Source organism: Mangifera indica, chromosome 3 (assembly GCF_011075055.1).
Source record: "Mangifera indica cultivar Alphonso chromosome 3, CATAS_Mindica_2.1, whole genome shotgun sequence".
Taxonomy (NCBI): Eukaryota; Viridiplantae; Streptophyta; class Magnoliopsida; order Sapindales; family Anacardiaceae; genus Mangifera; species Mangifera indica.
The window spans coordinates 14,865,677-14,879,728 of record NC_058139.1 but is presented as its reverse complement, the minus strand read 5'-3'; the positions used below and the strand labels follow the sequence as shown (position 1 = coordinate 14,879,728).

General features: G+C 32.8%; 1 protein-coding gene across 1 annotated transcript; it reads right to left on the bottom strand.

Annotated features, from left to right (window-relative positions):
* Positions 1 to 490: 490 nt before the first annotated feature.
* LOC123211978 (suppressor of mec-8 and unc-52 protein homolog 1) lies at positions 491 to 13,057 on the bottom strand. The gene is made up of 17 exons (XM_044630974.1): positions 12,824 to 13,057; positions 12,541 to 12,582; positions 12,247 to 12,457; positions 11,559 to 11,711; positions 11,116 to 11,164; positions 9,747 to 9,830; positions 9,326 to 9,429; positions 8,669 to 8,755; positions 8,530 to 8,583; positions 7,091 to 7,186; positions 4,754 to 4,881; positions 2,892 to 3,018; positions 2,733 to 2,792; positions 2,498 to 2,605; positions 2,076 to 2,176; positions 1,528 to 1,579; positions 491 to 935 (listed from the first exon to the last, which is right to left on the bottom strand). The coding sequence occupies exons 2-17, from the start codon at positions 12,564 to 12,566 to the stop codon at positions 837 to 839; spliced, it is 1,539 nt and encodes a 512-aa protein (XP_044486909.1). The 5' UTR covers positions 12,567 to 12,582; positions 12,824 to 13,057; the 3' UTR covers positions 491 to 836.
* Between the last annotated feature and the right edge of the window lie 995 nt (positions 13,058 to 14,052).

The following is a 14,052-nucleotide window of genomic DNA, read 5'->3' as shown; positions in this document are numbered from 1 at the left end:
TATTACCAAATTACAGAAAATATTCAGAGAGTAACTACGTAGTGTAATTGATGTGCGCATCTTTGTTGCTTAGTTTGTGAGTTTCATTATTAACTGTGTTCATTGGACTGAGACTGCTCATCTCATGTAAGCATTAACCATTTATTGGGAATGATTGATAAAGCAAAGAGGCAACTTTTGACAATAAGAGATATCTCTCTTAGGAGATTAGCCATCTCCAAATTGGCTACCATAAATAGCAGTTTATTTTCTCTTCCTCTTTGTGGTGGTATCCTTCCGTTTAACCAAAGCTCCTGCAGTTGAATAGGAAGTTTCAAGACTGTCTAGATAAATTTACTTATGATATATTAGTGTATTCTAAGATTAAGGATGCACATAAGGAACACTTGAGATTTATAATACAAAGGTTAAGAAAGAGAGAACCGTATGCAAAGTTCTCAAAGTATGAACTTTAGCTAAAATATAGCAGTCTTTCCAAGACACATTGTGATTGTAGATAGTATATTCGTACATCTTATTAAGATAGAAACACTATTAACCTGAGAGGACCCAAAGACTGTCAAAGAGGTGAAAAGTTTCCTCAAGTTAAACTGGATACAAAGAAAGAATCCAACTTCTCTACTCACATACAGAGCAAACATTAGATCACTTAAAAGTTTACGATGACCACAATATAGAAACAAACTATACATGTTCTCTCTCTTAAAAGGGCAAAAATCCTAATTTTCAATTGACAAAATTCCCATCCATGCCCTCACAATGGCTCTTATGACGAACACAAACATTCAAAGAAAATCTCAAATAGAGTTTAAGTTAGATGAAGCTAACACAGAGAATCAAGGCTTCCATAATTTCATAGTGCAATCCTCACTGTATGTTGCAAGAAGATTTCTGTGAGGATGATGAGTGACACCGATTACATCCTTTTCATGGACCTGACATTGACAAAGGAAATCCCAATTCATACGTATACAAATATATATACCAAACAAGATTATCATTAACAACCTCTAAAAGCATTCTACAATGTTGCTCATTTGAGATATATTGACATGTATATTGTATGTGTAGACGAGGTCTAGCAATCGAAGTACAGGTATAATAATCTAGGAGAGTGGGAGCAGGATGAAAAAAGAATAACACATGCATATTGTCAGTAATGAATTCGTTCATGGTCAAAGTAAAAATTCAACCTATTTTAAACCACTCTTCTAATGTACTAATATTCCTTCTACCCTTCTAACTTCACTAGTTTGGTTTCTACCAATGTATGGTTAACCTTGAGATATATCTAATAATGTCATTAAAGAATTCATTCATGGTAGAAGTAAAAATGCAACCTATGTTAAGCCACTCTTCTAAATCTGTACTAATATTTCTTCAATCCTTTGAACTTCAATAGTTCGGTTTCAAGTACAATGAATGGTTAAGCCCTAGATATATTTGACAATGCTATTAAGTAATTATAAAAGCAATTTAAAAGCTTAGTATTATACCATCTAACCCTTCAACAAGGAGGAAACTTACCTTCATTAGATGCTCTAATTTACCAGACTGATAACTGAAGCAGTACAGGTTCCTTCAAATAATTCACATAGTACATTAGAAAGCATATAAACAAATTTAATACATTTTTTAGTGAGAATATATAGAAAAGGTTGAATAATATTTCTTCCATAACAGTTGTTTAGTCAACTCCATTGCAGAGTATACAATAAGAAATCTGCGAGCACCACAAATTATGAGTATGAACTTAAAACCCTTGCTTCAGATTTTTTTTTTTTTTCTTGCAATTATTTTGCTGGAACCCTTAGATTACATGAGAAGCAAAACAAAGACCAAAGTCAATGATAAGAGACTATTATCACAACTCGAAAATAGTAACAAGAGAAACAGTCCGTACCTCTCTATAAGATGATAAGAGACTATTACCACAACTCAAAAATAGTAACAAGAGAAACAGTCCGGACCTCTCTATAAGTTGTTATTGTGCAGTATGAAAAAACAAATCACAAATAACAAATAACACAGTAAAACTTCAAATCTATGCAAGAAAAGCTATCACTTATAAATACCTGTCTTCCCCAACACAGTAGATCCATTCCCCTTTCGGTGAAACAGTAGCTGCAACAAAGTCTCCACCTTCTCTTTTGCCAGATGAAAAACTCTTTACAACCTACATCACCATAATCCAGAAGCTAATTTCAACAAAACCAAAATATTTGCACTCTTCCAAAAGAAACTTAAAAAAAATAATTTCATTGTTGATAAATGGTGAGAAATAAGTAACATCAGTATTTAAAAGCAAGTTTTTTAGAAAAAAAACATGTTTTGATCTCTAGTTATGGTCATAATCTCTTCAACTACAAAGCTTCCTCGATTATAGAATAACAGAGCAATTACGCACAAGTTAGTAAGACTCATAAGATTTGAAAAATTAGGAGCCTCATAATGTAGAAAACACTCTCTTGCCTTCATCCATGTCAATAATAACTACCTGTCCCTGAAGGGTCATTATGTATATTGATGACGTCTTATTGCATACAACAATGTGATCAGTGTTCTTTGGGAATAGATGAACAGAGTTCACAGAAGCATCTCCTCCCTAACATTCAAAGTAAAATGGTAACAATTAGATAGAAAACCAGATGAAGTAAATAAAAGACAATATAACTTATTCAAACTACTCTAGCCAATAAGGAATGCATAATTCATTGAGACAAAAAAGATACCCTCAAAGGAGGTGGGGGCTTAAATGTCTGTATGCAATCTGTGGTCTTCAAGTCCCAGACCTATAAAAGACAACAATGAAGAATACATAATCCAACAAAGAAGATTACAGTGTCAAGTAACCAGAAGACCATATAAAAAGAAAATTAAAATCTACAAACTTTTATTGTGCAATCGCTTGAGGCAGTAATAACTCGAGCTCCATCATTTGTAAAGATAGCGTCATTCACATAAGATGAGTGACCACGAAATTCTTTTAACAATTTTCCGGATTTTAGGCCATGAATTCTGCATAAAACATAACAGCCATGAGAATTTTAGCACTGAAAATTTTCTGCATCTTGTACTTAAAACTGCTATCATTAGTTGCAAAACTAGGTAAAATGCACATACTAGGATACGTTGATAACCAAAAGTATGAAAATAAGAATTTTATGTTGTTAACAAAAGGAAAAAAAACTAGTTCAAAACTGTTGGAAAGTCTAGAAGAATCCTTATTTATTGGAAATTTAGATTCCTATGCCTCTTTGTTGAGGATTTAGAATTCTTGTTTACTAAGAATTTAGAATCTTAAATTGTTTCTAATTTTAGGCATTCCTAGTAGTTTTGCATATACCTTCATTTGTTAGAAAACCCCAGTGACTATTAGGCTTTATATTTAGAATATTTCTTTTTCTTGTAAGGGAATCCTAATGATTATTAGGGTTCTCTTCGTGTATATTGATGGCTATACCAATAAATTGAATTTGATTGAGTTATTTATCTCAAATTTTATTTCATGGTATCAGAGTTGAGTGTTTCTGCCAACATAATTTTTTGTACATAAAACCGACAATATCACCAATTCAGCAAACTCACGTCGTCACCTACATGAGTTTCTCACCAAATCAACAAAACTCACATCATCAGGTTCATTTGAAAAGATGAATTTCTCACCATATTGGCAAAACTTACACATTCACCTATGTGAAAAGACAGGTCTCTCTCATCTATTGCTTTGGAAACAATGAATAATAATCAATGTGTTGGTTTTTTTTTACCATAAAAAATTTAAAAGTCATTTTTCACAAAAGAAAAAAACTCTCTCCACCATCAAACAAGGAGAATTTGAGTGCATAATTTTTTGCTGTTTTAAAGGTTGTTATTGTGAAACTTGAGCTGCAAAAATATAAACCTCGGCTAGATCAAATCATAGTATCCAAGCTAAAAATTGAGAATATCTGTTCACTAGCTTAAAAGGAGTGTTGGAAAGTTTAGAATAATCCCCATTTGTTAGGGATTTAAGATCTCTATCCCTCTTTATTAAAGATTAGAAGCTTTGTTTATTAAGAATTTAGAATCTTTAATTTATTCTTATTTTAGGCAACGTTATGATAATGTTTCCTAGTAGTTTTATATTTAACATTATTGTTAGAAAATTCTACTTATTATTAGGTTTTATATTTAACGTTATGATAAGGTTGTGTATATATTGATGGCCATATCAATAAATAAAATTTGAACGAGTTATTTATTTCAAATCTTGTATCAAAATCTGTTACTAAATAAACAATAAGGCTTATAGCTAATGGAATTAATTGAACTTTTACCGAATTAACTGAATTTCATTGAATGAAGATCACAATACCCAATTTATCTGACGCTACGTCAAGAGATCCTTGGTGATGCTCCACCCCTAATATAGAGCTACTCTGAAATTGGATTCTCAAAAACTGATTCTAATTCCCCTAAACCTACTATTTATTTAATTATAAAACCCTAACACTAATTGGACTTCTAATCATAATTGGCAATATTATTTATTCAAATTTTAATTGGACTTCTAATATACTAATATTTATCAATATCCTAATCACTTACACTTAATAATTAATTTGCCAAATCGCCCCAATTTCCTAAATGACCATATGATGGGATTGTAACACCTTGCTACTTGTTAACAGAATATTAAAATGAACTGCTGATGTGCAGAACAAGTGGGCATACAAAAAAAAACAAAAGTGGCCAATAAGCTAAATTAGACCTTGCAGTGCTGTCAAAGGATGTACTTAGTAACTGACTTCCATCTCGAGAGAAAGAAAGACTGGTAACACCCTGAGAATGTGCTCGTTCAAGACGGCGCAAGCACTGGCCAGTTCTGATACGCCAAACCTGAAATTCTTTCACGAAATCAGAATAAACTTGTTTCATATTATAACAGCTTGAAGTTTGAACTAAACTAGATTTCAGCAATAATATTACAATCAACACAAACTGGAAACTCAGGAGAAACTTCAATATGTTTTCAGAAAATGCTCAGGGACATATGATAGAAAAAGAAGAAAAAACATAAATGAGATGAAGTATAAATAGAGACTTAACAGGATGTTCAGGAACTTGTGAAACAGCAAAAATACTAAACTCTTGATTCAGGTGGTGGTGCTGATGCCATTAACATGGGCTGTTTTAATTTTCACTGTGGACATTATTATATACACACTTCCTTGGCTGCTATCAAGCCACCATCAAGAAGCCAGGTACTTAACCAGTAATATGTGTTTTTCTCGCCCCCTCATAATAATGTTCCAGTTCAAAGAAGGCACATATTTAATTTTTGTACATTTTAGAATTCCTGTCTACAAACTTCTGCCACTCTTCTCTTTACACCAACAACCTCTTTTGGCAAATTGATAAAACTACAAATAGCTATTAATCTAACTATTAGAAACCAAAACTCCAAAACTTCAAGGAACTAAGGAAATATACCATATTTATAAGATCATAGATTAGTTGCCACCCAAGAAAACAATTCAGATGACAGCTAAGGGTTACACATTCAAAACATAGAAATATAAAAAAAATAATAATAAATGATATTATTGTTTTTTGCTCAATCTTCAAATTTCAACTGTACTACAAAATCAAATTTCTATTTAACCATTCTAAATTTTACATTCTTCCCCTTAGAGAACATAACAAAAATACCTCTAGAAACTACAACTGAGAATTGATGGGAGTTCAGTATAATATCTTCACTTAAACCTTGACACTCACATACTCCAAATTTTGTACTCCGAGGTAGTAACAAAGATTTTGCCTCAAACTTTTGTCAGGGCTTGAAAACCATCTCATAAAGATTTGATTTGACAAAACAGCACCCATCTTTGCCCCAAGATAAACCCTGTTTAGCAGCATCGTACACCCAAATTACCAGTGAAAGTTATGAGTACCTCAAGAAAAACCCTCTTGATCTATATTACTGGTAGTTGAACACCCTCGAACATGCTGCTTTCTGTAACCAACCAGCAGGTACACATTCAACAAAAGATAATTGACTCTCAAACTAGACAACTCCTCTGTTAATTGCCTAAACCAATAACATACATGTTGATTGCTCAATCACTAAACTAAATTTGATCATGTTTCTGATCCTGGCTTTTCCTTTTCATTATTTTTTTAAGCCCCCACAAAACCCTCATGTGTACAGGATTTGATTCCAAGATCTCTTATTCAGCTCAAACAATCCAACAAGCCAAACTAGGTGGTACCCACATCTTTTTTCATTTAATCACTTCCTGACAGATGAAAAAAGTTCCATCCGCTTATTATAGTAATGAAGCAACTAGCTAAAGCTTTAATTATTTCTTTACATAACTAAAACTATTCCACTGTCTGTCAAGATCTCTTCTACAACCCAAAGATCTAACCAATCAAACGTCCTATTACCTACCTCTTTTTCCTTTATTTATTCTCCACCGGATGAAATTGTTCCTTCATCTCAACAATGATAATAACTACAGCTTAATATGAAGATTTCATCACATCATATTCCAAGAGAAGGAATTGCAATATCTATTCACAGCACAGCTGTAAGATTCTCAGTAGTCATTTACCTAGCGTTGGTCTGGCCAAAAGAGACTCTGGGAAAAAGGTGTTCAGACTAGATAGTGTATACAGAGTCTGAGGAAAGATGTCCATATACTGTATATGGAGTCTGAAGAAAGGTGTTGAGTTATTATGTATAGAGTCTGAGAAAAGATGTTAAGATATTGTATATATTCATAGCCTATAGAATTTGGCATAAGGCATTCACTGTCAAGACTTGAATCCAGAGTCTTGTTCTTGTAAGGCCAGGAACTAACCATTATGGCGTGAAATGATCCCAGCACATTGATAAATTTTTCCAGACTTTCATATCCCGTATATTTGATCAAACTAAGTTGAAGAACGAGCATATGTATGTGTTAAGGAAGGCAGAGCATTGATAATAAATGACAAATATAAATGGTAGTTAATATGAAAAATATTCATCTTTAACCCAGTCACACATGACTACAATTCAAATCATGCCTAAATTGCAAAATCAGAAGTTAATACTTACTTTAATCTTTCCATCTTGTGACCCAGAAGCAAGCATCTCGGAGTCTCTGCTAAAATCAACACAGAGGACAGTTTCTTCATGCATCATGAAAGTTTCCTGCAAATTTTGAAATTACTTTGGTAATGGTACCATATGGAGACACAGCTCCCCTCAGAAAATGTCTAGAACCAAATCATATGAAACAAAAGGATGTTAAAAGCACCACATGACTCTCCCTTGACTGTTGCTTGGCTCAGTTCTAATCATAATTACACGAGTTGCTCGAGATTATTTGCATTATATAAAATAATGTTTCTTTCCCAAGTACCTATAAGATGCTATAGAACAATAACCAATAACAAAGTAAAACCAGAATCATACAACTATAGCCTATGGATTCTATAGCAGTAATTGAGAAATACAGAGCACATTCATCAATGACCAATTTACCAATTATAAAATAAATTTCATAGACCATAAATGACAACGTTCAAATTATGTAGAACACCATAGCAAGAGCTTTAATTCCCTCCATATCTTTATTCTTCTAGATTAATTTACAAGCAGAGAATACAGCAATCCACCTGTTCTATCTCTAAGAATAACATAAAGAAGTAAACATACCACAAAATACATAGTAGTCTTTCCAAACAAAAATAAATTTAAATTTATACACACACACACGCACATACACATTCGAATGTTTGCAAAATATGATTCCAGGATACATACACCAATATGATACATTTCTATACGTAAATTTTGTAAATTAATTTACAAAATCACATTCATAAAATCTTTAAAATCAGCATATGTACTCAATTTTTTACATATCTCCCATGTTTTTCCAAATTCTCAATTTTATTTTGTCAAGTTAATAATTGATCAAACTTTATTGACCAAAAGAGTAAAGTTACAGAGATTTGACCTAATATTCAGCAGCTCAGAGGGGAAATGAAACTGCAGAAAAACTAAAGAAGATCCAAGAACTGAGCTCACGACACTCCAAATGTTATAACCAAAGATAGATGAAATGACACCAGATGAAAGTGAGTTCATGACACTCCAAATGCTATAACCAAAAACTGAGCTCTAATATTTAGCTAGACCTAACATGGTAAGATCCAAGAAAGACTAGGCTTGATGGAAACTGGAATGTGAACAATCCACTTTTGCGGCTTCTTCTTCAACTATTGTTTACCATGTTGTGATTTTATACTTCTAAAAGGATCTAAATCTAGATCTCTTTACCCTTTCATCTCTCCTTTTACTTTGAAACTAATTTATGTTTCAAGGTTAAAAGGGGTGGCAGAAACCTGAGTTTGCATCAAACTTTCTCAGAGTTGGCCATCACACACATGTATAAGGCAGGCCACATAAGTTTTCAACAAGAATTCCATATAATTCAATATCAGAGCATAAGGATATGATGGTCAATGAAAAGGGATAAATATACTCACATCAGCCTGGTACTGAAGGTCCTTCTTGAGTTTCCCTGTTAGATAATCCCAAACCTGGTAGCATCCAAGATCTAAGAGAGCATTCAACAAAATAAATAACTTCTAGAAGCTGACAAAAAAGAAAACTGATCATAAATACCTCAATAAATCCATCAAATGAGGAAGAAACAAGAAACTGCCCATCCGGAGAGAAACGAGAGCATTCAGCATGACTTTTTGCCCCAAACTAACAGCAATAAAACCAACAGATGTGATTTAGTAATCAAAAGTTAAAGATCATTATAAAGCTGAAATATTATCACAAAAGGAAGAATCCAAATGAACAAGCGGATAAAGCAAACAAACAGAGAGAACATATAAGAACACATTTAACAAAAAAGTGCCATATTTTCCTTTTATTGTGTTTTTGTTATTCCCAGGTATCCCAGGCTAACATTGCATCTATTCTATCATAGCATACATAACCCTTAACAGAAATTAAAATGTCTTTGCTGGTCTCCAAATATCTAAAAAAAAAAAAAAAAGATAATTTCACACTTGAATAATATTAAATCCATATTTCTTTTCATTAAATGTATCTGAAAAGGCCAGTGCAAATCAGAATATTCACCAAAAAATAAATCATATCTTTAGTAAATGACAGAAAAAGTGGTACACAATATATGGTATTTGGTGTTCAAAAGAGCACACAAAAAGGACCAACTGTTTCTAAAAAATCCAATTTCAACATTACCCAATGCTGTCTTTTTTCCCCAATTTTTTATGGTTGAAATGCCAGCACACAATAAACTCTCACCTTAATAGTGTGGGAAAGTGTTGTTGGATACATGTCTTCAACGTCTTGTTTCATAGCAGCAGTTCCTCGAAATAAGTCAAACTGTGTTCCAGGAGGTAGCAACCCTGAAAAGGCCAAATAAAAATATTTCATGAAGATCCAGCAAAATTCAAAATAGTGTATTGAAGCACCCATACAGCAATTGTCCTCTGCAGTTACTGCAAGCTGGGTGATGCTCGGGCATCAACAATAAATGAAGCAAAAGAAATTCATTCAAAGAATAGAAGCACATTTATCATGAGCACTTCTATACACAAACTAGAGAGAATCAGAATGCTGTCTCAACAAGAACCCGGTATTTGAAAATTCTTCAAATCACTTAAATAAAATCTCTCAAATCAGCATTGTACAAATACAGAAACAATTAATTTCACAACAGAACCTTGGTGCTGCTGCCACTTCAGGGCCTGACCAATTAAAGCCATTAACCGTGATGGTGGAACAACAGAAACTTCTGCAGCAAGAGCTGAAAAATGGAGAAGTAAATTTATTTAGAAAATGGAGGAACAGTTGACAGCATTTATATTTGTATTTAAAATTCACAGAAAGAAGAAATTTAAAATGCTTATGCAATGTTCTATTAGTTGCTTCATTTTCAAATCCTAATTTTGATCACCAGCCACCTAAAATATTACTTGGCACTCTTTAAATGAAATATGATTAATCAATGAGAAGTTCATTCCAGATTTTCCATCCTGTTTATGAAAATATTTTGTTAACCAGGTAAAACTCTAAGATCATCCAAAAACACTGAAATTTTATTATTCCCCATTCTTATCTTCTTTTAAATTTCCTAATATTAGAGCTAAAAGCCCATTATTGAGATAAGACCACCTTCAAACACAGATTTGTGCTCTCTTATTCTAAACTGCACCATTTTCTGCTGCAACTAACCTTAACTTCAGTCAGTTAACTAAGAGAAAAAAAGAGGAAAGTAAATGAGGAGAAGCTTATAATTATCTCACACGGTCTTCAAAAGTTGATTTTGACTCTAGAAATTATGTTTGTTTCAGCTATAAAGCTGCTGGTTTTAGTTTAGTTAGGGTGTTCTTGTTAATGTTTCAAGTTAGTAGTATTCTATAAATATAATTTTCATGGGTATAGCTTGTAATTAAGTTGATGGATCACACTTTGGGTTACATCATTCTCATAATTTCTTTTCTTCTCCACTTCCACTATTTATACATTCCACCCAAAATTCAAACACCATTCTCCCGTAGATTCAGATACCATCCTACCATACATTCAATTGTCACCACTCAAGAATGTAGCAGACCTTATAAGCTTAGGTATGTAAGTGGCTATCAGCAAAGGGACCACTTGTTTGGAATAGGCCATTTAAAATCACTGATTCAGAGGTGCAACCACATTTAAGCACCAAAGTTTCATCTCAAGCCAGGAGATTTCCCATTTGTAGAAGAAGTTAGTAACAATGCAAATGAAAATATAAGATAGCAAGTTATTTGTTTCACTGATTGTGAAGCTCCATGTTGATTCAACTTTTACAATAAAATGAATGCCAAGGGAAGCCAATTCCAAATCACAATGATGATCAGAATCTTTATAACATTTTTTCAATCTTACAGTTTGTCCTTTTTCTTTCTGTTATTCCCATTCCATTGATAAAATTTTTAAAATTTTATATTTACTCTCCTGAGGCTATCAGTATGCCCATATATTATTTAATATTTATGTATTGGAGATCTACACAATCAAATGTAAGAACCAATCAAAAGAGTAATGGAAAGAACCTTGTGCGATTTGTGCACGGCGTCTCTCTTTGGTTGAATCTTGATAAGCCTATCAGAAAATAGTTCATTGATCTCAGTAATGAATTCATAATCCATGAACCATAAAACTAAATTCTCCCCTAAACTGCATACTTGGTCCTAATCTCACTAGCAAACATAAGAAAGAAAAACAAACACATAGATAAGAATATGTTTAGTCTTAAAGGAACCTGGCACTTTCTACCAATTGGTAAATCGTGGTCCACTTTCTAAATTCTTATTTATACAATCACTAACAGTAGAAAATAAAAGAAACCAAGATCAAATTGTTCACACAGAAAAGTGAAGAGTGAAGTCCCTACTGCAGTCTTCAACACATGTGCAAACGTAAAATACTATTGCGAAGCAACTAGCTTTTGAATTCACAGGAAATCATAAAAACCACACAAAAACTAGCTTCTGACCTCAAGGGGATCAAAGTAAGTTCTAACAAGGAGATGCTCAAGTCTTAAGTATCTTTCAGGTTGCTCCTGCTTCATGACACCCATTGCCTGTGTTTGCCTCAAAATAGCACGAGCAGTATCCAATTCACGAAGTTCAATCATTTCCAACACAATCTGCACAGCAAAAAAAATGGGTCCATCTCAGGGTCAACTTCTTACCATGTTCAGTCACTTGTAACATAATCTACATAATCAAACAAATGGTATAACCCAAACCCAACTTCTTTCAAAGTTCAATCATTCATAGCACAATATGCACAACCAAGCAAATGGTTATACACAAAAATCAACTTCTTACAAAGTTCAATCTTTTCTAATATAATTGCAAAATCAACCAAATAAGTATACCCAAAGTTCAACTCCCTACCAAGTTAACAATTTCTAACATAATCGAGCAATCAAGCAGATGAGTTTACCAACTTCTTACCAATCATTTCTAACATAATCTACACAATCAAGCAAAAGGGTCGATCCAGCGGCTCGACTTCTTATGAATTCAAGGATTTCAAACACAGTATGCAAAATTAAGCAAATGGATATACCCCAAAATTCAACTTCTTACAATGTGCAATTATTCCCAACACATCCACACAATTCACGCAAAAATGGTTGTATCCTAGCACCCAAAAGCTTCACAAAAACTTCATACCTGCTCATACAAGTCCTCCAATTTATTCCTGGGAAGCTTAAGCTGTGCCACTTGAGGCAATATTGCATCCCATCTTCCCCCATTGATATCAGCAACAAATGTTTCAATGCTGTCCACAGTGTTCAAAGACACTTGGCACTCGTTCTGTAGCGTCTGAAATGTTTGCTGCAGTGAATTCTCTTTGCAAAACTGAAGCACAATCTTTATCACACTGTTGAGTTGAGTTAATCAGCATCTCAGGGAATTAAAAAATCATATAAAGATATAGAGCACTGTAAAAATTGTAAAACTTACTCTCGAGCTTCAATCTCTAAAGTCATCCTCTTCCCTTCGGTGCTGTTAAAAAGAGAAGGATAAAGAAGGAGAGCTTAATTTAGGGCAGCATGAGATGAGTGTGAAGAAGGAACTAGAGAGATGAAATAAATTGGTAAGAAGTGGCGAAAATCAATTGTAAAAGGTCAATTAGTTTGGTATACATGTGTTGAATTCACCATTGCTGTAAGTTAAAGTGTCGGAAGAAATAGTCACTACCGACAACCAAAATCAAATTATAAACATAGAGAGTAAAAAATTGTACCGTACGAAGCGATTGAGCCAACGGGATTGAGTGAATAGAATAATTCAGCCGAAGGGCTTGATGATAGAAATTTCAGCAAACGAATCGATTAACAAGATTGAATAGAGAGAGGTGGAGTTATTAGGGATTTGAATGTCAAACAAGAAAGTGGGGGTTTAGGGTTTAGAAATTTGCAGATTTGAGAAAAGTTATTCGCCAAAATTTGGGGGCATTTTTGTCATTGAACAACTCTCTAAACCCAATTCTTTGTTCATTTCCCCTCCGTCTGATATTTTTAAGCTGAACTTTAATATAATAATACAAATAAATTTTATATTATAAATAAATTTATATAATTTATTCCAAATCATTTTCAATCCATTATGTTTCAAGAACTAATGTAAACACCGTCTAGTTTTGAAAATAGGATGTAACCCGGTTTCATCCAAGTTCTTTAGTGAACATCCATTGATCAAGGATAATGGGCATTTTAACCTTTAAACACCCTAGAAACCCTAATACTCAAAAAACTAACAATTTAACCCTAACACCAAACATTCATTGTGTAGCCATTTTTATCGCAACCACTAGCATTGTTTCGTAGCCAGCTTAGTGGCATTAAAGGGCACATCTAAAATGTATCTACTTGATAAAATTATTATCTATCCTTAGAGAAGCATGTTGAGGCTTTCTCGATGGTGAGAATGGAGAAACAAGAAAGGGTAGAGAGAAATAAAATAAGGGAAAATAGGTGTAAAAGAAGAGGAAAGTATAGGATTTTACACAAAGTTGAAAAGCCATAAATTCCTTTATTTTAAAGGGTCGTTTGATTCCAGAAATTTAAAGATTACTTCGGTAATTTATCTTTTATTATTTACATTATCTTATTTGATTTGTCAATAATAAAAAATTACGGTAATCGTCTATTACCAATGTTGACATAACAAGTAATATAGACGGTAATCTGATTATTACCTTCACCTTAGGTATTAAAATATTATCAAGGTAATCTTGATTTTATTATAATTAGATTATTATTTTTAATTTTTTGAGACAAAAATAAATTTATTTTTAATTAATATAACAAATAATATAAAAAATATTAAAAAATAATTATATTCAAGGGCATTTAAGTAAAATAATTTATTAGTATTCTTTTATTACCTTTAGCCAAATACAATAATTATTTATACCTATCAAATTTTATCAAATATAATAATTATTTATACTTAATAATCTTCTAAATAATC